At 46.0% G+C, this 25,195-nt stretch overlaps 2 protein-coding genes and 1 pseudogene across 2 annotated transcripts; 1 reads left to right on the top strand and 2 right to left on the bottom strand.

Moving 5' to 3' along the window:
• The first annotated feature begins 1,185 nt into the window (after window positions 1-1,185).
• LOC136513716 (heat stress transcription factor A-4d-like) lies at window positions 1,186-4,779 on the top strand. The gene is made up of 3 exons (XM_066507669.1): window positions 1,186-1,341; window positions 1,614-2,091; window positions 3,438-4,779. The coding sequence occupies exons 2-3, from the start codon at window positions 1,858-1,860 to the stop codon at window positions 4,581-4,583; spliced, it is 1,380 nt and encodes a 459-aa protein (XP_066363766.1). The 5' UTR covers window positions 1,186-1,341; window positions 1,614-1,857; the 3' UTR covers window positions 4,584-4,779.
• Window positions 4,780-5,483: 704 nt separating this feature from the next.
• LOC136512634 (serine/threonine protein kinase OSK1-like) lies at window positions 5,484-14,764 on the bottom strand. Its single transcript, XM_066506594.1, has 10 exons — window positions 14,709-14,764; window positions 8,033-8,214; window positions 7,686-7,870; window positions 7,302-7,484; window positions 7,077-7,208; window positions 6,800-6,985; window positions 6,555-6,644; window positions 6,405-6,488; window positions 5,938-6,290; window positions 5,484-5,860 (listed from the first exon to the last, which is right to left on the bottom strand). The coding sequence occupies exons 2-9, from the start codon at window positions 8,205-8,207 to the stop codon at window positions 5,982-5,984; spliced, it is 1,344 nt and encodes a 447-aa protein (XP_066362691.1). The 5' UTR covers window positions 8,208-8,214; window positions 14,709-14,764; the 3' UTR covers window positions 5,484-5,860; window positions 5,938-5,981.
• Window positions 14,765-16,014: 1,250 nt separating this feature from the next.
• Window positions 16,015-20,121, bottom strand: LOC136512565 (serine/threonine protein kinase OSK1-like; annotated as a pseudogene).
• Window positions 20,122-25,195: the final 5,074 nt, after the last annotated feature.

Genomic DNA, 25,195 nt, shown 5'->3' with positions numbered 1-25,195 from the left:
TGCTTCTCAGTCTTGTAGTTGGTTCATTCTTGGGGACAAAGTTAAGGAAGAAGAATAAGAAGAAGGGAAGGGATGGCACACGCAGCGCGGACACAGGGAAGGGTACGAAGCGTCCAAGCCGGCCGTCGCCGTCGTATCGGCGTGGTTGTGGTTCTGTCTACAGGCTACAGATCTGCTCGTGCGTGCGCTCGTAGCCACTCGCTTGGTGATCCACGATCCTCTTTTTCCACGGCGCACGGCCGGCAGTCCGGCACCGGCGCACCGCTGAAAAGTCTCGCCTGGAATGGTCGCCCGCCGAGACCGAGCTCACGTTCACATCCTGCCCGCGATGACCCGACGGGCGACTTGCCCGGGAAAAAAGGGGTCTCGCTCGCTCGCCCCTGCCTGCCACTGCCAGTAGGATCTCGTGTGTGGTGTTCAGCCGGTGCCTCGGTGGGAAGATTCGGGCATTCCGCAATTAGCTTCTTGGCAGCTCCATGCCGACGCGCATGCCGCAGGGGGCGACAGGCGTTGGAAGATTCCTGCAGGCTCCTGGAGCTGACCGACGTGACTGGAGAGCGACGGTCGCCGGCGATATTTGGTCGAACGAAGCAATGCCAATGCAAGGCGCCGACATGCGCCCTGTACGCTCTCCAGTCCAGGCCAGGGAAGGGTCGGAACACATGCGCAGCACAGCAGACTGCAGGTCGAGACGTAGACAGAGGTCGAGAGAGATGGCAAGGTTCGAATCTGGCCCGCCCGGCCGCCTGTTGCTGTTCCAGTCATGCAGACGACCGACGGGGAGACCGGTCCGGCCAACAGCTAGCGAACGCTGCTGGTGCCTGGTGCTGACCGAGACCGAACCTTTACCCGGGCGCGCTGGCTGGCTGGCGGCGAACTTTGACGGCCCGTCCGCCCAGCCGGTTTCCCCCTTCTACAAGCAAGCTGGGGGCAAAGGGGCCACGGAGCGGCCAACGCATTGGCCAGTCAAACCTCAAGCGCCCCATGCAACGACCAGCCGCCGATGCGCCCTGGATGCGGGCGCCACCGCGCCAGCCAGCGAGAGCTCAGCCCCGTCCACCTTCATGTCCGCGTCCGCGTCCGCGTGGTCGTCCGAGTCCCGGTGGCCGCGCACCCGGACACACACGACCCCCTTATAAGACCGCCGCGCGACGGCGCACGCCACTCCCCCTCGATTCATCGGCCCCTTCGCACGCTCGTCTGCCGCGCGCGTCTGAGCTGACGCGAGCCAGCGAACCGTGACCTCCATTTCCCTTCCGTGACCTCTTGCTTCATTCGTCGTCGTCCCGCTTCCAGCGAAAGGCCAACGAGGAAGGACGAGTAACTAAAATAACTACTTAGGTGAGTCGACGCTGCTTCTCTTTTATATTCTTATTTTAAATTTTAAAAATGGGAAGAAAAATTCCTCTCTACTCGAAAACTTGTGCTTGATTCTTACGTAGAATCCTGACTGGAGCTGGACCCGAACCAATCGGCCGCTGCGCTGTGCCTAGTTGCTTCTTAATTTGCATTCAGATTCCTTCGTTCGCTTCTACGGCTGCGGTTGGTTACCTGTTCGCCCGTACTCACCGATCGACGCGTCTGTATCTATGTCTATGTGTGTGTTCTTGCAGCACAAGCAGCCCACCGGAAAACCGCCGTCGTTGCGGCAGCTTGGCGAGAATTTTTCTCTACAGTTCAGTGTGAACCTGGCGCGGAGGAACCTGACGACGCCCAGTCCATTCTGGTGGGCAAGACAGAGTTGGGAAGCGGCGTTGAGACCCAGTGAATTCCTGCACACGCACGCCCGCACGCCCATCATTAGTTAGTCGGTGAGAGCGAGGGAGAGACACAGGAGGTGGAGGGACGCCGGCCGGCATGGAGGGTTCCAACTCGCACGGCGGTGGCGGAGGCGGGACGAGCTCGCCGCCGCCGTTCCTCATCAAGACCTACGAGATGGTGGAGGACCCGGCGACCAACCACGTCGTGTCGTGGGGCCCCGGTGGCGCCAGCTTCGTGGTGTGGAACCCGCCGGACTTCTCGCGGGACCTGCTGCCCAAGTACTTCAAGCACAACAACTTCTCCAGCTTCATCAGGCAGCTCAACACATATGTGAGTCACTCTAATCTCCGTCGCTCCATGTGTCATGCGCTTGACCCACTTCGTCTCAGATTTTGCTGTGAAGAGATGTTGCTGTTGCGCGTCGATTTTCACCATTTCGTTTCCGTCATCTTTTCTAGATGATGTGCCTTTTCCGTGGCAGTTTTGTTCTACTTCTCTGTTCAGCTGATATTAAAGCCGGTTGATAAGCCAGCCGAAACTGTTTTGTTGTGAGAGAAAAATACTGTAAATTTTAATTGATAAGCCAGTTGGTAAGTTCAAAAACATAGTTGGCACCAAACACGTGCTTCGAGTTTCAGTGCTGGAAACAGAATCTGTACTGTGAACGGTCATGATGTGGCATGGCATTCAATTCCAAAAGTGGTTCATGGTTTTTGCAAGGAATCCTGTGTGCTCTGTTTCTAGTTCTTCTGTATAAGAAGCCCATGTTTTCTATTCACTTTTTCAGCATGCTCCATAGCAGCTCATCCTCAGGGTTAGAGCCTTAGAGGTGGGTCTTGGGCTGTGTCGTGCCCTCTAGGCGAGTGAGGCACGTCGGGACGTGCCGTATCGGCACGGTAAATCTTTTCTTCGGCCCAAGCACGGCCCGTGGCACGTCGGCACGTCTTCAGGTCGTGTCGGCCTAAGCACGGCCCTCAAAATATCTCGGCTAGTTTTTTTTACTCGTGATATAAAAAATATATATCTTGTGTGTACTATTTTTATGAAAGTTTTAATGATTTTTATAATTTATTCAAGAATTAGATGGAGGTAGTATAGAAAATGCTAAAAAATTGTATTGTGGAGTTATAAATGTATCCACGTACCATTTCGTGTCGTGCCGGCCCAAGCACGGTAAAAAATGTGGCCCAGGCCATGTAGCCCGCCGTGCCGAGATCCTAGGCACGGCACGCCCTTCGTGTTGTGCCGGTACGGTTCAAAATATTTTGTGTCGTGCCGTACTTTGACCGTGCTAAGAGATCGTGCCATGACCATGACCCACCCTCAAATGGCATGGCCAAGTCCCAGCTCTAAGTTTCAATAAAAAGTCCCAGCTCTACTCAGGGTCATTTAGATGATTTTGCCCCGGTTCGAAACTGCTATTGCAAGTCAGCATGCAATTTTCCATGCTTCATCTGAACAAAATGCTACCATTCTCTTTTCCCTTCCGTCCTTTTGCAGCATGTTCATGTCATTGTCAAGGCAATGCCAAGACTGTCTGGTACCAAGTTAGCAAATTTAATCTACCATGGAATTGTAAAGGTTTAATTAAAGTGACAAATCTTTTTAACAGTTGGTTCCTCATGGTTTATCTGTCTATCTTCACTTTCTGCTTGCTAACTTCATTTTACTTTCAGGGTTTCGGAAAGATCGATCCAGAGAGATGGGAGTTCGCCAACGACGACTTCATAAGGGGACACACGCACCTTCTGAAGAACATCCACCGGCGCAAGCCGGTGCACAGCCACTCGCTGCAGACCCAAGTGAACGGGTCGCTAGCGGAGTCCGAGAGGCGGGAGCTCGAGGACGAGATCAACAGGCTCAAGTACGAGAAGAGCCTGCTGCTGGCCGATCTCCAGAGGCAGAACCAGCAGCGGTGCGGGATCAACTGGCAGATGCAGGCGTTAGAGAGCAGGCTGGTGCAGATGGAGGAGCGCCAGAGGAACATTGTGGCCTCCCTGTGTGACATCCTGCAGAGGCACGGGGTTGTTCCGGGCTCGACGACGACGCTGATGGAGACTGCGGCGGACCACTTCAGCAAGAAGAGGAGGGTTCCGAAGATCGATTTCTTCGTCGACGACGAACCCAAGGTCGAAGAACAGCAGGTGCCGTTGTTCCCGTTGTTCCTGCAGACATTGGGCGCAGCAGAGACACCAGGCATGTCTCCGATCCGCCTTTTGAATGCTGAGCCGTTTGAGAAGATGGAGCTGGCCTTGATGTCGCTGGAGAACTTCCAGAGGGCAACCCATGCGTCTCCTCAAGACATGTACGCTGGTGGTGCTGCTGAACCACCCAGCCCTGCTCTGAGTCTTGGCGAGATGCTCTCAGTCTCGGCACCAATGGATACCGGTATCAATCTGCAGACATCAGATTGCCAGAATCCCTTTGCTTCGACCTCAGGGCAGGACCAGTCGTCTTGTCCATTGGCGGAAGCAGAACCTCCGAGCTACGCCCAGAGCCCGACGCTGCCGATGGCACAGCTCCATGAATATGCACATAGGACAGCTGAAGTCGATATGAACTCCGACACCACAACTGGCGACACCTCACAAGATGAGACCACCAGTGAAACTGGAGGTTCACATGTGCCGGCCAAGGTGAACGATGTATTTTGGGAGTGGTTTCTCACAGACGAAGAGGGTAAAATAGAAGCAAAGGAAGATGTGAAGACTGCCATAGACCGCAGCTGTCGTCGTCTCCAGAACAATGTTGATAAGATCACTGAGCAGACGGGGCAGCTTGAATCAGCTGAGAACGACTCTTATGCACCCCGGAATTACTGATATCACACCATCGGTGCTGATCCGTATAGTCCATTTGTAAAGCTATAGCGCTGTACATTATAGACTAGTTTAGGCCACCTTGATAGTATAGCTAGCTGAGTCTTTTCTAGCATTTCCTACTGTAAAAAGAAAAATTATCTGCTGACCCATGTACATTATGTCCTTGCGCTGAAGTCGATTATGTAGAGCTAGATGAGCACAGGTTCAGTTATTTGCAGTCCTAAGCTCTTCCGTTGTTGTGCTTGTGTGTGTGCCCTTTCTGATAAATCCTTTGGGAGTGAACAGCCCTCTAGCCTAGTGGTTGGAGTTCCTCGGCTCAGCAGGCCCGGTTCAAATCCTAGTCCGTTTTCTACCAATTTCAGATACCAAGGAGCAACCGGGGTTTGTGACAACATATTAATCCAGCGCTAGTTACACAACTCTTTATTGGATAATTTTTTGTGGCATGCATGCGATTGCAGCGCAACAAACGCCTCGGTATTAATCTAACGCTGGATGCTGAGGTTTTCTGTTGGATCGGTATTAATCACGCCAGACGGAAAATGGGAAAACCTCCATGCAAGCGATTGTTTAGTTTCATCTGCGAGTAAAAAGCTGCCTTTGTATACATGTGACGCCTAATATTAAGGACTTTCTCCAAAATACAAATACACCTTAGAAATCGGACCAGAGGAGTAATTCTCATCCCTTGTTTTTGTAAAGCTGCAGTCAGTGTAAGTGTATTAGAATTGAGTACATTTTCCAAGTAGACTTTATGGTAACAAAATGGGAGCATCTAGTATGGAAGTACAAATTATGGAATATGTTAATTTGAATAACAAATATACTTTGTCCTAAGGGATTGTGAATATCGCAGTTTAGGAAATAACATGGCATGCAAATATAATCCTAACAAAATTAAGTTTGCCAGCATAAACATAGCACATAAAGAAGTCAAGGGTATATGTTAAGAGTTATGCACAATGTCGTTCATATTCTGCACAGCAAAAGTTCTAATCAAGACTAGGTTACATAATACTTAAGTGCGTATGATTATGGTTCCAAATGATACCCGAATCTCAAACTTCACTATAGGGGTTGATTTATCGATGAGATCATCAGTTTCAAGTATAGCAGATTCCGCACCAAAGCCATCACAGTTATACATCATACTCTCAAGACAGCCAGGACTCCCATCAACATTTCATGTTGTAGTGTCCAATCCTTTTCTAGTAAATATTCAGTTTTTGCAGAGCTTTACAGACTTCTATTATTATTTCTCATGGATGTGCCCGAGACTGTTAGACAATTACAGATAAATGAATCAGAAAAATTCAGGAAAAATATCATAATATGTGCTTAACATGAAAATTACCTGAAGACCAAGGGCCCATTTCCTTTCAACTGCAAAATGCTGCCTCAAGCTGGACCCAGGAGATTCTGGGCATGTTTGGCTGGTTTACGTGGCCAGCTCACCTCGCCTCGCTCGGCAAGGCCAGGCTTGCCAGCTGCGCAAAGCGGTTTCAGGTCGCTTGGGTTGGCGACGAAAATTCTGGAAAGCGCAAGAACCGAGACTGGAAGCAAACCAACCAAACGGTGTATCTTGATGCCGAGCCAAGCAAAGCAAGGCAGAGCGAGGCATCCAAATGTTCCCTCTGTAAACACATGCTGCTGAAGTTCAGTTGCTGAAGTTGGTCTTTCAGCAATTACTTCAGAGAAAGATGAATCCTAGAGATCATATAAAGCAAAACAGAAAATTAGCGAGAAATTTATAGCATCACAAGTACTGAACAACTTGCAATCAACATCTTGATATACAAGAGAAAAGAAAATCATACTCACCATAGATTCTTGAAAATCAGAGCCAAGATAAACACTGGTTGTACGAAGCCTATCATCCATGAGTAAATAATATGCAACTGTTGCCTGCACAGCCAAACTGTGTCATAATACCATAAAACACGACCAAAGGAAACAGAATAAAGCAGATACCTCATTCTGCAATCTGTTTTGCAGAGATTCAATTAGCTGATTCTTGTCAAAACCCATATTAAGAACGTCATTAAGAGTTTCCTCGTTGAGCTACAAAATTCAAAACAATGTCATTTGCTGAAGTAGAAAAGGCAGAATAAAGATTTTACCGAAAAGCGCCATCCGCAAAAGCAGAGGATTCTAAATGGCCGAAGGAAACAAATACACATTGTCAAGTTGATACACAGACAATATAATGAATATACCTTTTTAACTTGTTGTGCAGTGTCTGGAGGCGGCACAGCCAAATAGCGTGGAAGTTGAATATTGAACCACACATGTTCACGGATTTCACGTATTGTAATCCTTTTCATTGGATCAACAACCAGCATTCGGGGAACCAAGTCCCTCGCTGAAGGTGACAAATGACTAGGAAGGGTGTATATTCCACCCTACAATTACATATAAGAATTTACTGAGCATATTAAAAATAAACTATAAAGGAATCCTTTTTTCAGGTAACTCACTGAGATTATAGCTCACCTCTATTTTCTTAAAAAGGTTTGGAATATTCTCATCATCAAATGGGAGAGTGCCACAAAGAAGAGCATAAAGAATAACGCCACAGCTCCAGACATCAACTTCAGGACCAGCATATAGTTTACCAGATATGATCTAAAGATACAAGGAAGAATCGTGCCATAGCAAGCTATATACGTAAATGAAACCATGAAGAGTGCTAATTGCAAATCATGCCAGATGTAATACCTCAGGTGCTGCATAATTCGTGCTACCACAACTCGTCTTAAGAAAGTGACCATCACGCATAACAGTACTTGAGCTAAAATCAGCAATCTTGACATTGCATCTTGAATCCAAAAGAATACTCTCTAGCCTTAAATCACGGTTAACAACCATCTTCGTATGGCAATATTCAACACCAGATATGATCTGCACAAAAAGTCAATAAGAAAATTATCGAACTAAGCTCAATGAATCAAATAAACACAAATAATCAAGTTATTGATTGCAGATATGAGAGAAGCATGACGTTTAACAGATTTCAAATATTCATCAGCTCGCAAAACAGCTTATGCCAACCATATACAGTTCGAACCAGGGATTACAATGCATCGTGCAATAGAAAGCCACCTGCTGAAAAAAACGACATGCTTCTTGTTCGTGTAGTCTTCCCTTCTCAATGATGTAATCAAACAACTCTCCTTTTTTACAATACTCCATAACCACATAAATATCAGCACGTGTATCTATCACCTCATAAAGGCGTATGATATGAGGATGCATCAATAATCTCAGTATCTTGAGATCTCTCTTCACTGCAGATACATAATAAGAGAGAATTAAGTTGAGTACTTCATCAGAGAAAAAAAAAACGCAAGACACAATAAGGAGCTTTGCTGCGTGTCTATACTCTATACATCACGCGCAAGTTTAAGAATCACAAACGAATGTTCTGTACAGAAGGAATAAGTACTGACCTTTCTCTTCCATTTCCATGCTTGTGATCCTCCTGCGATTGATGATCTTAATTGCCACCTCATGTCCAGTCAATATATGTTCAGCGATCTTCACTTTACCGAACGACCCAAATCCCAGGGTTATGCGAATTCGGTAACCGATCAAAGGGTTGGCATCTATTCCAGCTCCGTCCATCGTGTACCTGAATCACAACCAAAGCATATCATACTAGTTTGAGGGCAAAGGAAAAAAGAAAGCTAAACCCATGCGAACTCGTGTGCATGAAAATCTACTATGTGTTAGGACCGAATTAGTATATATGTGTAACCGTAGATACGTAGTGAGGCTCCTCGCCTTTGTTGAGTTTCACCGCAGCAACGTGGACACCGGTGCCTCGGTGTAGTAGGCCTCCAGCGCGGTGGAGATGAAGTCCAGTGGCGCTGGTGATGACCCTGCAGGGGCGACGGCGGTGTGGTGGGATATCCTGTCGCTGGCAGCACACCGTAGATCGGTTTAGGGTTTCTATCGTGGTGGATCAACGGCGGCTCAGACTAACCTCGTAGTACGAGCCGTGATCCCCACCTCTCTTTATATATGTGCTGTGCGACAGGGGTCCACCAACCATATTAGGGTTGGGCTCCCCCGATCAGGGAGCAGAGACAAGGGCCCAATAGGCCGGTCTATTGGTGGAGATCAACTAACATTCTCCCCCATGATCTCACTACCATCTTTCAATTTTATTTACTTTTGTTCATTCCATTACAGATTAGCGCATAGAGCATGTCTCATCATCACGGTCCATTGCCGATAGACTTAACAGCTACAACACACTACTCTGTTCTGAAATAGATACTTATCTTTGGGTCTTCTTTTGTCAAGGAATTTTAGGCTTTCCCTTAAACCCATGCTAGCTATATGTTCTCTGAACATGTTGGGTGGTAAGCCTTTTGTAAGCGGATCCACGAGCATCTTTTCTGTACTTATATGCTCAAGACTTATGACTTGATCCCGGACTTTATCTATCACAACATAATACTCTATGTCAATGTGTTTGGCAGCACCACTTGACTTATGTTGTGAGCATATTGTACTACCAGATTATAATCGTAGTATAACTTAAGTGATCTATAGATGTCGTCAACCACCTTTAAATCGGGTATGAACTTCTTTAGCCAGTTCACCTGCTCGTTGCCTCATAACACGCTACAAACTGTTATACATTGTGGACGATGTAGTGACGGTTTGCTTTGAGCCATGAAATAGCTCCCCTTTGCGAGAGTGAATATATATCTCGACGTGGATTTTCTATCATCTCCCGTATGATCAGAATCTAAATATCCCACTATATAGAGTGAATCAGATCTTCTATACGTCATCATGAGGTCTTTCGTTCCTTGCAAATAATGCAAGACTTTCTTTACCAATTTTATTGTTCTATTCCAGAATTGCTCTGGAATCTGCCAAGTAACCCGGTAATAAATGCCAAGTCAGGCGCGTGCATACTTGAGCATATTGTAAGCTTCCGACAGCTGAAGCATATAGAACCACTTTTATTTGATTGAGCTCATATTGGTTCCTGGGGCATTCCAAATCTCCATATCTGTCGCCCTTGACTATAGATGCAGGTGAGGGACTACATTTGTGCATACTGAATTTCTTTAAGATTCTTTCTATGTATGTCTTTTGTGACAGTCCTAATACCCCCTTTCTTCTATCTTGGTGAATCTCGATCCCTAGAACGAATGAGACTTCACCAAGATCTTTCATATCAAGTTTTGAGGATAAAACTTTTTTGTCTCCTGTAGTAGACTGATATCACTACTAGCAAGTAAGATATCATCCACATACAGGAAAAGGAAGATAAACTTCCTATTCTTTAAACTTTGCATAGATACAATTGTTCTCTACATTCTCTTTAAAACCTAAAATTTTTTATTGCCTGATCAAACTTTAAGTACCACTGTCTTGAAGCTTGTTTTAATCCATAAATGGATTTCTTTAGGAGGCATCCCATTCGCTCTTTTCCTTCCATGACAAAACCTTTCGGTTGTGCCACGTAAACATTTTCCTCCAAGTTTTCGTTGAGAAATGCCATCTTTACATCCATCTGATGTAATTCTAAATCGTAATGTACCACTAATACCATTATGATTCTGAAGGAATCTTTACATAAGACTGTAGAAAAGGTCTCATTGTAATCAATCCATTCTCTTTGCATAAAGCCTTTTGCCACAAGTCGCGCTTTATATCTCTCTATATTCCCTTGAGAGTCAAGTTTTGTCTTGTAGACCCATTTACAGCCTACTGTTTTGGCTCCTTTAGAAATTATATTTAAATCCCAAACTTTATTGACATTCATTGATTTCATTTCATCTTTCATGGCCTTAAGCCACTTTGATGAATGATCACTACTCATGACTTCTTCAAACGAGGTGGGATCATCCTCTATTTAAAATTTCTTAGTGTTGTACACTTCATAATCAGCATGAATAGCTGATTTTCTAACTCTTTGAGACCTTCTAAAGGCCTTCACATTTGGCACATCTTCTGTTTGAGGCTGCTGTTACTCCCCCTCATGTGTGGCAATAGGTTCTATAGGATCCTGAAGACCAGGTTCCTCATCATCATTTATTGTTGCCACAGGTGGAATAACAACAGGTGCCGACACTACAGTATCTAGCACTGTCGGTGCAGCGACAACAGGTAGTGAGAAAAATGGCCCATGAATCATTGGAGTGGGCGCATACACCCGCTTCACTTCAAGATCAATTTCTCGAGCTACCATGCTCCCTCTCATCTTTTCATCCTCTAGAAAAACAGTGTGTCTTGTTTCCATAAACTTTGTATGTCTCTCTGGACAGTAGAAATGAAAACCTTTTAATTTTTCTGGGTAGCCAAACAAATGACAACTTACTGTTTTGGGATCTAACTTCCCAATGTTTTGGTTAAATACTTTAGCCTCAGCAGGGCTCCCCCCACACACGCAAGTGGTTTAGTGAGGGTACTCTTTCTGTCCACAACTTATACGATGTTTTGGGCACCGACTTTCTTGATACTCTATTGAGAATATAAATGATGGTTTTAACGCCTCCATTCACAGGCTCAACTGTAAGGTGGAGTAACTTATCATACTACGCACCATATCCATTTATTGTACGATTGCGTCTTTCAGATACTCCATTCTGCTGAGATTCGTCCGGTATAAAATACTGGGCTACTTTGCAATTCTCCTGTAAGAACCCTGCATAAGGTCCAGGAACTTGGCCATATGGGGTATGCCGACCATAGTACTCTCCCATGGTCAGACCTGACTATCTTTATCTTTAAATTACGTTGAATTTCAACTTTTGCCTTAAATATCTACATTTATCCAATGCTTCTTTTCTTTCTTTGATTGGATAAATGTAGACATAACGGGAGCAATCATCTGTGAATGTTATAAACGAATCATTACCATCAACACTCTTTACAGGAAACTGACCACAGATGTCTGTGTGAATAATCTATAAAATTCATGCGCTTCGTTTGTTATCTTTCTTTACATACTTTCTTTTTATGCATTCTCTGCATTATTATAAATCTCTAAATCTGAGAGCTCCAATGGAGGAAGAATATTATTCTTAACTAGTCTTTCTATTCTCCTCCTCGAAATATGGCCTAAACGACAGTGTCATAATTTCGACGACGCATCTTGAGCTCTCTTATGCCATCATTTCTAGAGCAACTCTCTATCACTAGCTGTTTTATCAGCTAGGTAGCATATATCTTTGAAGACCGAGTGAACTGACTCTTTATTCTATCGAGGTATCCGGTGACCGTGTCACAGTGGGATTTAGCCCACAATTATAGGCTCAATCGTGTTCTTTATCACAGTCAAACATTTCATGTTGGCAGTGACCCACTTCCTATGCTCAAAGTCAAAGAACATCTTTTAGAATTCAAAATCCCTTTCTTTAGTTGCCTAATCGGCATCATTCTCATTTGTCTCCCTCACCGGTGCCACAGAATCAGTGAGACACGATGAGGTGACTACCTAGTCCATCTTAGCCAAGATGAAAACCAGGTCAAACATTTTCTTAACATATAAATAACATCATTTGCATGCCTTGATTCCAACGTTGGTCAAAATCAAAACATACAACTATTTTTATACACTAATTCTACATCACCGTTGGGCAGAAATAAAATTAATGCATAAAACATTAACTTTCACAACTTTCTTACACACTAATTCTACATCACCGTTGGGCAGAAATAGAATTAATGCATAAATCATTAAAATTTACATCCATTCTTATACACTAATTCTACATCACTGTTGGGCAGAGATAGAATTAATGCATAAATCATTAAAATTATGATATTGTTATTAACAACGTTGGTCAGAAAATAACAACATCATAATCTATGTCAAAACTCTTTTTCTCCAATTAAATACCACATTGGTTCAAAATAACTGGAGAATCAACTATTTCTTTAGCAGCGGAATAACTTTCTTTTTCTCTAATTAAATATCATGTTGGTACAAATTAACTGGAGAATAAACAATTTCTCTTTAGCAGCGGAAAAATAATTCGATTTCTTGAATTTTACCCACTGGAAAAAATTACTTTTTCTATTTTCTTTTGAGCCATTTTCTATTTTCCAGGGAATAAAACTTTTACTGGAAAAAGAAAAAACAAAATTGACTCAAAAAGCGTATTGTTCTTCAACCCAGCTAGTGAAAACGGCCCGGCCCACTTCCTTTTACCGCGCGCTGCCCGCACCCAGTCCACAACCTGGGCCTAGGCCGGCGAACCCGCTCGGCCGCGCGCCCCGCCTGGGCCGAAACTGGCCCGCTCTATCTCAGCCATTCATCCAGCATCGGATTGCGACCCGCGCGTTTCGCTCAGTATAAAAACCGACGCCACAGGCGGTGCCCAAAAAACCCTAGCTCATTTGCTCCTTTGCTCTCTCTCTCTTCGCTCTCTCTGTCGCCGCTCTCCTTCTTTCTCTCTCAGCCGCAGCGAGGTACCGAGCGACGCAACAAGCGAGAGTGAGCGAAGGCAGTGGAGCGAGGCGGCCATGGCGCCATCGCCGGCCCCCTCGCCGGCGCGCGTGCTCCACAACGGGTGAGCATGCAGCCGTCGAGCGGCCTGGCCACGGCGCCCTCTTGGCTGAGCCCGGCGAGCAGCTGCCCCCGGCTCGGCTCTTCTTCTCCCGCGCCAGCGAAGGGCCATCCCGACGCACGGCGAGGTAGGTCCATCCCTTTTTCTCCCCTTTCTTCTCCGATTTGGATCTCGTTTCTCTTATCCGAACCAGTGATGGGGATTAGGGTTTGGACTGTTCTTCTTCTTTCTTTGGTTTCTGTTTCTTTTCTTCTCTGATTCTCTTTTGGTGCTCGGATTGAACCAATTTTAATCTTCTTTCTTTTCTTTTCGGAGTTCATCCGAATGGGGATCTAGGGTTAGGGTTTAATTTTCTTTTGATTTCTTTTTCTTTTTGGAGTTCATCCGAATCGGTTCCCTTCCCCTTCTTCCCCCTTCCCCTTCTTCTTTTGGGATTAACCCGATTTGGGATGGGGTTGAAATTTAGGGTTAGGGTTTTGAGATTTGACTCTTTTCTAGGCCGAAAACCCTCTTCTTTTCTTTTGGATCTTGTTTCTCTTTTCGGTTGAGTCTGATTTGGATTTCTTTTCTGATTTAGGGTTCGGCTCTGTTCATCTTAAGGCCGAAACCTTTTCTTTTTCCCCTTTCTTTAACCCAGTTAGGGTTAGGGTTAGGGAACCCCTTCTCTATTCAGATCCGAAAGGAAGTGTTCGGTTCTTTTCTCTTGCCATGCGCCAGTGAGAACGGCGGTGCGACATCTTTTTCCCCCGCGCGATGACGGTGGTGACCGGTAGACAGTGATGTCCGCCACCCCGGTCTCTCTTTCTCTTTTTGCTTTTACCCGGTTAGGGTTAGGGTTACACAGTGGCAACCTGGCTCTGGTACCAATGTTAGGATCGAATTAGTACCTCTGTGTAACCGTAGATACGTAGTGAGGCTCCTCGCCTTTGTTGAGTTTCACCACAGCAACGTGGATGCCGATGCCTCGGTGTAGTAGGCCTCCAGCGTGGTGGAGATGAAGTTCAGTGGCGCTGGTGATGACCCTGTAGGGGCGACGGCGGTGTGGTGGGGCATCCCGTCGCTGGCAGCACACCGTAGATCGGTTTAGGGTTTCTATCGTGGTGGATCAACGGCGGCTCAGACCAACCTCGTAGTGCTGAGCCGTGATCCCCACCTCTCTTTATATATGTGCTATGCGACAGAGACCCACCAACCATATTAGGGTTGGGCTCCTCCGATCAGAGAGCAGAGACAAGGGCCCAATAGACCGTTGGTAGAGATCAACCAACACTATGCACTGAGCCACTCATACAATTCGAAGGTTGGATCTAGACGATCGAAACAAGTAATATTCTGATTCAGGCTAAGCGAACACACACACACAGCACGGCTCAATTTACTTCGCGGAGAGGCAGGGAAGGCGAATCAGAATCCCGTTGCCAATTCCTCAAGCTATCTTTCAGAAACTATTCGCACCCGATTGGCCTGGGCCTGTAGTCTGTAGAAAACGAAGCTGAAGCGCCCCAAGCCCCCAAGCCCAAATCCCCAACCCCTACACAGGCACACTGCACACCCGAACCGCTAGCGCGCGATCCCACGATGAGCTTACCTCGCAGCAGGGGAGAAGCGGCGAGCTGGGTCCCGCCCGCCGGAGCAGGCGGCGGCGGAGGCGAGGCCGGCTTGGGCCCGAACGGATGGGAGGCCGGGAGGGGATGGTTTGGCGTTTCGGTGGGCGCGTGGGATTGGCCATGCCCGAGGATTTCTCCTTTTCTCGGTTGTGTCCCATCCCATGCTTACGTGACGGTGACGTGCACTGCGGCTACAGCTTGCCTGACCGCTTGGAACAAGAGCCGGCGCATGTGGTCCCTTCCTCCGGGACCGCCTGAAAGAGCCCAACCAGGGATTCGAGTGGAGATCTGCCTCCGCGACCACGAGCGACCCGACGACGGAAGGGGAGAAGCTGTTCGCCTGTTCCTTCACCTCGCATCCTTGACCTTGACTGCGGCTGCGGGCGGGAGAATGGTGCCGAGCGCGGAGCGCCCGAGCCGACGAGCGAGAGCCGTGGAGAGGAAGAGACCATCGCGGACTCGCGGTGTCTGCGACCGTTAGTGCGGCGGACTCGATGGGAACGGGAGGGAAAGATGGTGTGGCTGGGCCTGGGTATTAGCAGGAGGGAGCAGGCTGGATGTGATGGGCTTCATGTATTTGTGAGGTTTCAGGCCCTGTCTGGGCAGCGTTTGCTCAGCTTCTAAGCTCAATAAGTTAATAATCCCGCACAAACGCCTCGCGAAAAGGGCCTGGTCGTGAACGCGCTTAGGCGACTCCCCGTCGTCCGCAACGTTTTCGAAATCGCAAGCTTGACCCCGCGTTTCCTCCCCCTGCCCCTCCCTCCAGAGCGGTCCCGTGCCCGAGCAGGATCCATTTGAGGTGAACCAAACAGGGCCTACCCAAACGTCCCGCTTAAATTCTACACATCGCAACTTATTAAATAATCCTGCTCAGCTTATAAGCGAGATCCACGTGAGCTGAACCAAACGGGGCCTCAGTGATGTGGACCTTAATTTCATCGACCTTAATTTCATCCCCGTTGGCACCCGCAGGGAATAATAAAACAGCAGGATAGAGGGCTGTTCAACTTACAGCAAGCTCTTGCTTTGTTTGATTAACCAGTAAATATGTCCGTGCATTACAACAGAACTAAATATATATTAAAATCGAACTCCATGTAATCATTAAACGTAAGTAACTTGTATAAACTTGTTACACATAATACAAGATACAGAGGGCTCGACCCGATACGTCTTGAAATCAGTCTGCTTATGGTTCATTTACTCACCCTGTTCGCTTATTGATTTCAGCCAGACTTATTCAACCAGCCAACAGTATTTTCCTCAAAAAAAAAAAAAACACCAGCAAGTCCAAACCAACACCGGCACCAACCAGCGAACACGCTGACTGTCTCTCCGTTTATGTCAGAGTTGACACTGATGTCAACGGGCAAACTTTCTTTTCAATTTTCAGTGGGACATTTCTCAGTCTGGGTATCATGCTAATAATATCACCTTATAAAGGGATAACCACCCTGTTCGCTTGTTGGTTTCAGTCAGGCTTATTCAACCAGCTAACAGTGTTTTTCTCTCACAACAAACTAGCACCAACCAGCCCAAACCAGCCCAGAAACAAATCAGCGAACAGGCCGTGTCGAAGGACTAAAGAAAGGCCAAAATTTTTTCGCATGATCTAATTGAGGAAGTAGGCCTGTGGCTCGCCTGTGGCCTCTTGTTTAGGACCTTAGGTGACAACCGTCTAGGCAAACCAGGACATGCCTCTAATGTCTACATATTACAGAAAATATAATCTACTGGAGGATTATATTGTCATTATGTACATCTCAAAAGTAACTTTAAACTCCACTGGGTGCATCAAGGATTGTGCTTGGGAAGCCAATCATGTCAGGCTCAAAGAACTCTCAGCTGAGTTAGAAAGGCGGAACACAAGTCCAGAAAGAGGAGCTGTGGCCCACTGACCCTTTGCAGGTCAAGAAGGTACTTCTCATCCCTCGTCTTGTAAAGCTGCAGTCAGTGTAAGTGTATTAGAATTGAGTGCATTTTCCAAGTAGACTTTATGCAACAAAAAGGGACATCTAGTATGAAATGAAAGTACAATTATGGAATATGTTAATTTGAATCACAAATATAGTTGATCCTAAGGGATTGTGAATATTGTAGCAATTCAGAAAAATAACCTGGCATGCAAATGTAATCCTGACAAAGTAAAGTTTGCTGCATAAACATAGCACATAAAGAAGTCAAGGTCATATGTTAAAGAGTTATGCAAAGTGTCGTTCATAGTCTGCACAGCGAATGTTGTAATCAAGACTATGTTACGTGATATATTTATTTAAGTGCGCATGATTAAGATTCCAAATGATACCTGAATCTCAAACTTCACTATAGGGGTTGATTTCGCCATGAGATCATCAGTTTCAATTATAGCAGACTCCGCACTAAAGCCATCACTGCTATGCATCATACTCTCCAGGCTGCCAGGACTCCATCTGCATTTCATGTTGTAGTGTCCAATCTTCTTCCAGTAAACATTCAGTTCTTGCAGAGCTATAAGCACTTCACTTATTATTTCTCGTGGATGTGCTCGAGACTGTTAGACAATTACAGATATATGAATCAGAATAATTCAGGAAAGACAATATAAGATTAAGATGTACTTAACATGAAAATTACCTGAAGACCAAGGGCCCATTTCCTTTCAGCTGCAAAATGCTGCCTCAAGCCAGACCCCGGAGATTCTGTAAACCCATGCTGCCGAAGTTCAGTTGCTGAAGTTGGTGTGTCAGCGATTACTTGAGAGAAAGATGAGTCCTAGAGATCACAATCACATAAAGCAAGACAGAAAATTAGCAAGAAATTTATAGCATCACAAGTACTGAACAGCTCACAATCAACATCTGGAAATACAAGAGAAAAGAAAAACCACACTCACCATAGATTCTTGAAACTCAGATCCAAGATAACCACTGGTTGTACGAAGCCTATTGTCCAAGAGTAAATAATAGGCAACTGTTGCCTGCACAGCCAAACTGTGTCATGATACCATAAAACAACCAAAGGAAACAGAGGGTAAAGCAGATACCTCATTCTGCAATCTGTTTTGCACAGATTCAATTAGCTGATTCTTGTCAAAACCCATCTTAATAACATCATTAAGAGTTTCCTCGTCGAGCTACAAAATTCAAAACAATGCCAAATCATTTGCTGAAGTAGAAAAGGCAGAATAAGGATTTTACAGAATAGCGCCATCGATAAAGCAGAAGATTCTAAAAGTTTGAAGGAACCAAATACACGTCGTCAAGTTGATGCACACACAATATCATTATACCTTTTTAACTTGTTGAGCAGTATCTGGAGGCGGCACAGCCAAATAGCGTGGAAGTCGAATCTTGAACCACACATGTTCACGGATTTCACGTATTGTAATCCTTTTCATCGGATCAACAACCTAGCATTCTGGGAATCAAGTCCCTGGCTGAAGGTGAAAAATGACTAGGAAGGGTATATATTCCACCCTACAATTAGATATAAGAATTTACTGAGCATATTAAAATTAAATATAAAGGAATCCTTTTTTCAGGTAAATCAATGAGGCAATAGCTACCTTTATTTTCTTGAAAAGGTTTGGAATATTCTCATCATCAAAAGGGAGAGTACCACAAAGAAGAGCATAAAGAATAACGCCACAGCTCCAGACATCAACTTCAGGACCAGCATATAGTTTACCAGATATGACCTAAGAAAATAAGGAAGAATCGTGTCATAGCAAGTTATATAGGTAAATGGGACCATGAAGAATGCTAATTGTAAATCTTGCTAGATGATACCTCAGGTGCTGCATAATTCGGGCTACCACAACTCGTCTTAAGAAAGTGACCATCACGCATAACATTACTTAAGCCAAAATCGGCAATCTTAACATTGCATTTTGAATCCAAAAGAAGATTCTCTGGCTTTAAATCACGGTGAACAACCATGTTCCTATGGCAATATTCAACTACCAGATATGATCTGCATAAAAAGTCAATAAGAAGAAAATTATCGAACTAAGCTCAATGAACCAAATAACCACAATTAGTCAATTCTGATCACAGATATGACAGAAGCAATGACGGTGAACAGATTTCAAATATTTATCAGCTCACAAAACAGCTTATGCCAGCCATACTACAGTTCGAACCAGGGATTACAATGCATTGTGCAATCTTTGGAATGAACATAGTAATATGCAAGAAAGCCACCTGCTGAAAAAAGTGCCGGGCTTCTTCTTCGTGTAGTCCTTCCCTTCTCAACGATGTAATCAAACAACTCTCCAGATTTAACATACTCCATAACAACATAAATATCATCAGGTGTATCTATCACCTCATAAAGGCGTATGATATGAGGATGCATAAATAGTCTCAGTATCTTGATTTCTCTCTTCACTGTAGGTACATAATAAGAGAGAATTAAGCTTGAGTACTTCATCAGAAGAAGAAAAATCCAAGACATAACAAGGAGCTTTGCTGCGTGTCTATAATCTATACATCACGTGCCAAGCTTAAGAACCACAAACCAATGTTCCTGTACACTGACCTTTCTCTTCCATTTCCATGCTTCTGATCTTCCGGCGATTGAGGATCTTGATTGCCACCTTATGGCCAGTCAATATATGTTCCGCGATCTTCACTTTACCGAACGACCCAATTCCCAGGGTTTTGCCAATTCGGTAACCGCTCAAAGGGTTGGCATCTCTTCCAGTCCCCTCCATCGTGTACCTGAATCACAACCAAAGCATATCATACTAGTTTGAGGGCAAAAGAAAAAAAAGAGCTAAAACCATGTGCAGTCGTGAGTATGAAAATCTTCTATGCACTGATACCATTCGAAGGTTGGACCTAGACGACCGAAACACGTAATACCGATTCAGGCTCAGCAAAGACACAGCACGCCTCTCTTTTTTTTCCCACAACGGTAGAACCGAATTTCATTACTTCAGCAACGAAATTACAAGGTTCGACGGTTTCAAAACACCAGCAAACTAACAATAAACCCTGCCACCTATGTTCCTGATCACAGAGGGATCAGCCAACATGTGGCCAAAACAGCACGCCTCAATTTACTCCGCGGAGAGGCAGGGGAGCCGAACCAGAATCCCGTTGCCAAATCCTCAAACTATGTTTCAGAAACTATGCGCACCCGATTGGCCTTGGCCTGTAGAAAACGAAGCTGAAGCGCCCCAACCCCTGCACAGGCACGGCACGCCGCACACCCGAACCGCTAGCGCGCCATCCCACGACGCGAGGCCCCCGGATCTGGCGGAGCAAGCCGGGCCACGAAATCCCTCTACGCTAGCAACGGGACACGAGTCACAGAACCCAGCTTCTTCACGGCTCAAACACCCAGCCAGACGCGCAGGCTCGGAGGACAAAGAGACAGGCAGAAGCAGGCGCAGAGAGGTGAGGAGATTGAGGGCGTACCTCGCCGCAGGGGGAGACGCGGGGAGCTGGGTCCCGCCCGTCGGAGCAGGCGGCAGCGTAGGCGGAGGCGCAGCTCGCGGCGGATGCGAGGTCGCGGGGAGCACGGGAGAGAGCCCAGAGGAGAGGCGGAATGCGCCTGACACACGAGTGACGCGAGAGAGAGAAAGGTGGGGGAGAGAAAAGCGAGGCTCACATGGGACCCTACCGCAGGTGGCGGGCCTCGAGGGCGTGGTGTGATCGTGTCCGCTCGCGGCGCGCGAAGATTCGTGCGTGCGCGGGCTTTGCTGGGGCGTGGGGGACCGAGCGAGCGATCCGACACGTCGACTCCGGGCCCGGACGGACGGGAGGCCGGGAGGGGGACGGTTTGGCGTTTTCGGCGTTTCGGTGGGCGCGTGGGATTGGCCGTGCCCGCGGCAATAATTTGGCAGGTGGATCTCTCGCGGTGTCCTGTAGTACAAGTTGTGTCCCATGCCTACGTGACGCGCGCTCAGACCGGGCTCACCTTCCTTCATCTGATGCATCAGCGTCACTTCTCCCTCGCGACTTCGCATCACAATTCACAACGACACGACGCTCTCGAGACCGGCTGGTCGGTTGGTAGTACAGTATGTGCAAACAACGGCGGGATGGACCGATGGAGGGGCTGTGTTGTGTAGGATGAACATTGTAACGGTGTGGCCAGTACACGGACGTTCGGACGGATGTCCGCGCCCGCTGGCCTGCTAGGCCTGCTCGTCTACCTAATCGTCTGCTCGCTCGGCCGTGCTTGCTCGTGTCGCTCGTCTGCTCGCCCGCTGCCCTGCCTGCTCGCTCGGCCGTCTGCTCGCCCAACCGCCTGCTCACCTCTTTCTCGCCCGCCTGACCGATCTGCTCGTAGCCGGCTTGTCGCGTCTGCTGGCCCGCTGCCCTGTCTGCTCGCCCACCTAGAACTGCTGAAACATATACAACATTAAATTTACTTTTATAACATTTAGATAAAACACTTACCACGTATATTTAAAACATTTACAAAACCTCTAAAAAAACACTTTAAAAGCTATTACAAGCATATGTCACATCTAGATAAAATATTTATAACATATGCGTGAAACATATGCAACATCCAAATAAACACACCTGCAACATTCTTCTGAAAAACAAATAAAACATTTGGAGCATACCCTTGCAACATGCGTGCATAGCCATTACAACATATGCAACATCCGATCTATTTTTGCAACATCGATGTAAAACACTTGTAACACACTCAAACACTTGAAACATACGCTATCAGCGTAATGTCATCTTGCTGCTGGGACAAATATAGACTCGTCGTTGCGGAGCTCGACGCTTGCGCGGAGATCGGTGGCGCAAGGAGCTCCTCGGTGCCCTAGTGGAGGCACTGCGCTGGACGAGCACCTGCCTTAGGCCACGAGAGTAACGTTGGGTGAGCACCTACATGAGGAGCACCTGCGCGAGCACGGCGACCTGCTCAGCAAGCACCCCTGGCGAGTGGCCAGCAGCCAGCGAGCACCCCCTGCATGGTGAGCACGAGGAGGCCAGCAACCGTGTAAGATCTCTGGTTGGTTTAGAGAGGGGTGAATAGGCATGTCAAAATAAACACCCAAACTTTATATTAAATTCATCTTGCGGCACTACCGCTCTGGAGGGTGGCTGTGGCAGAACCGCCCGAAATAGCACGCTTCCAGAGGCGCTCGTCTTCCACCATACGCTAAGCACCCCGAAAGTAAGTTACATCGGACGGTTCCGTCGTGCACACCCCAAGGAAGAACTCGAACAATCCACGTTTTTCACCTAGGATCCAATAATGAGAACGCGTTTACATCACTTATTCCATTTCGTACAATAATATTTCTCGAAAATACATTATTACAATCCCGAGTTCAGAGTGTGGAATTTAAACAGTGGAATTGAAATAAACATCTAACGATAAGATACAAGGATCTGTCTGTGCCTACCAGAAGAATCCTCCACACAACAGTCACTCCTCAAGCTGCACCTGCAACAGAGATAAATAAACACTGAGTACACAATGTACTCGCAAGACTTACCCGACTAGTAGGAATAATTTTCCCAACTCCAAAATATATGATAAGCTTTATGGTTTGCTGGATTTCCTTTTTGTTTGCAAAAAACATTGCTAATAGTGAATCCTTATGTATGTGTTTTATTAGTAGTCCTGATTAGTTCATTAGCTAACCATTCTATGTAAGCACCTATTCTACTTTTAGTTTTTACTACGGTGCTAGATCGTAGACAAGCCGTATCGTATCACACGGTGATTCGCGAACCAATGTATCCCAGCTGGATACCCCAAAACACACGTCCCTCTTGTATCCCAGACACAAGTAAGACTAATCTACCACTCTCCTGTTAAGGGGTCTAAGCCCCCCTCTAAATTTGGACTCTAAGCCCTCACTCCTGAGTCCCGGACTCAGTGTGGTGCTTAGACCTCCACCATCTCCGTCTCCAATCAGTCAGTCCAGAAAGAGTCAGAACCCACGATAAGAGAGCAATGAGTCTTTCCGCTCCCATAAACAAATATGTGCTCAGGATAATAAGTCTATGATCTGACTATAATCCACAGCAACGAACGGTCCTTAACCGACACGGACAGAGAAAACAGTGTAACCAAGCTATACCCCGTTGGCCGTGGGACATAACCTATTACACCCACCAATATCTGTATCATATCTTAACCCGGTCTCCATTTTTCTTTCACCATTTTATTATGAGAGTAATAATAATCACCTATTGTGTGTAACGGTAGGGTCCTCATATTTCTGAAAAGCCTAAGCATAGCAGCTACTCGACCTAAGCTAGTAGGACTCATAGGTAGGTATATCTATGCATGTAGTTTCAACAATAAGCCTGTAACGTAAATGCACACCACACACACACATATATATATCCAGTGATTAATGAAAATAAGGGTTATGCACCGGGGCTTGCCTTGGGCAGGCGGGGTGTTAGCAAAGTCAGTCACTGGTGGCTCTGGGGCTCCCTCCTGTACGAGAACCTCCTCCTCGTACTCCTGGATCACCTCCTCGTATTCCTGCTCTCCGACGGTCACGAACTCCACCAACGCGTTCTCTACATGAATGCAATGATGATGTAACACTTAGCATTTTTGCAACAACAGCTCTTAAATTAAGAATATATTCACTAAGCTACTAAACTAACTCTAATGACTAAGGTGCTAAGCTACACATCTTTTCCATTAAACAGGCATGAAACATTCAAGTATTATCTTAGCAACAAAAATGCATTTCTTACTTTGTTTACGATTTCATATATACCAAAACAAGGAGTACTTAGCTACCATATTTCTCAACCTATTCTAAAGCTACAAAAATTATAGTGAGCACATAATAATATAATGAATCTACTATAAAAATTTTATGGCCAAAGCTATTACCAATTTGCCATAAAAATTCCTACAATTATTAATCTAAATAACATTAAACACTTTCAAATGATTTAATAGACCTTAGCATCACCACAAAATGTATAAACTAACCATACTATCAGATAGACAATATTTTTAGGAACTCAACAAAATTTATTTCATAACTTTTGAACACTTATATGAATTGATATTAATTATCAAAGATCAGTCCAGAAATAAAATGATATAACTATTTCTAATTTCTCAGAAAAAAGAAAAAGCAAATTCGGCCTCGTGGCCCAACGAGATGCGCCCCATGACCACGCGGCCCACGCACGTGGGAGCCCACGCGCGCTGACGCATTTGCACATAAGTCTCTGTGCTTAAATGAAATCACACGTCCACTATGCGTGCTATTCACGTAGTCAGCAATCATGCACTAATGACCCTATAATAATTCACCTTCACATCGGGGAGGTCCCAGTCGCCCCCGCGCTCGCCGGTGCTGCGGCAGAGCACTAGTGAAAGGTCAAGATGGTGGACTAGAGGAGGGGTGAATGGTCCTTTCTAAAATTAATCGTGTCGGCTAATCGGAACAAGTGCGGAATTAAAACTATCGGTCTAGCCAAGGCTACACCCCTCTATTTATATTCTCTAGCACCTTCCAAAGATACTAATTAAGCAACAAAGATGCCGGGCTAGCTAGAGCTCACCTAACCAATTCTAAAAGCAATGTCACACAAACCTATGTCACTAATACTTTAAGTAATAAGGAAGCTCCTACACAAACTAGTAAGCGAAAGCACAAAGCTAACTAAGCTCACTAGCAATGCTCAATAACAAGGCAACCAATATCAAATTAGAGAGTGCAAATACTTAGCTACACAAACTAAGTAATATGACTAACAAGGTTACACAAACTAAATTAGCCACGCAAGGGAGCTACTTCTATGCTACATAAGCAAGAAGGTAACTAGTGAGCTACACAAGCTAACTAATTATAAGAGCAACTACACAAGCACAATGTATATAAAAGTAATTACAAGCTTGTGTAACAAGGATGCAAACCAACGGGAAGAACAAGGTTGACACGATGATTTTTCCCCCGAGGTTCACGTGTTTGCCAACACGCTAGTCCCGTTGTGTCGACCGCTCACTTGGTGGTTCGGTGGCTAATTGGCATCACCCGCTAAGCCCCCACGTCAGGCACCGTAAGAACCTACCCTGAAAGTGAGGGTAGCTCAATGACACACTTTACTAGAGTTGCTCTTCGTGGCTCCCGCGGGGCGAGCACAATGCCCCTCACAAAGCTCTTCTCCGAAGCACCGCACAAGCTTCTTTCGGGCTTCGACGGAGACCACCATCAAGCCGTCTAGGAGGTGGAAACCTCCAAGAGTAGCAAGCACCACCGGCTTGCAACTCGATCATCTAGTGCCACTTGATGCAACCTCACGATGCAATCGCGCTAGAATCGCTCTCTCACACAATCGGATGATCACTATCAAGCATATGTGAGATGGAGGGCTCCCAAGCACTCTCAAGTATGGACATAAAGTCCCCTAAGGTGCTTAGCACTAGCCATGACCGAGACCACCTTCTATTTATAGCCCCATGAGCTAAACTAGCCGTTACCCCTTCACTGGGCAAATTTCGGGACAACCGGATGCTTTGGTCAGAT

Source organism: Miscanthus floridulus, chromosome 16 (genome assembly GCF_019320115.1).
Source record: "Miscanthus floridulus cultivar M001 chromosome 16, ASM1932011v1, whole genome shotgun sequence".
Taxonomy (NCBI): Eukaryota; Viridiplantae; Streptophyta; class Magnoliopsida; order Poales; family Poaceae; genus Miscanthus; species Miscanthus floridulus.
Note: the sequence above shows the minus strand (reverse complement) of the source record. Positions and strands in the feature narration are given on the sequence as shown.

Excerpts from the sequence above, each read along its gene's own strand:
- LOC136513716 (XM_066507669.1), top strand. The coding sequence starts at position 1,858 with ATGGAGGGTTCCAACTCGCACGGCGGTGGCGGAGGCGGGACGAGCTCG. Across the intron at positions 2,092-3,437 it reads TCAGGCAGCTCAACACATAT|GGTTTCGGAAAGATCGATCC; the intron begins GTGAGTCACTCT and ends TTTTACTTTCAG.
- LOC136512634 (XM_066506594.1), bottom strand. The coding sequence starts at position 8,207 with ATGGACGGAGCTGGAATAGATGCCAACCCTTTGATCGGTTACCGAATT. Across the intron at positions 6,986-7,076 it reads ACCTTTTTAAGAAAATAGAG|GGTGGAATATACACCCTTCC; the intron begins GTGAGCTATAAT and ends ATGTAATTGTAG. Across the intron at positions 6,645-6,799 it reads CTGCACAACAAGTTAAAAAG|CTCAACGAGGAAACTCTTAA; the intron begins GTATATTCATTA and ends TGAATTTTGTAG.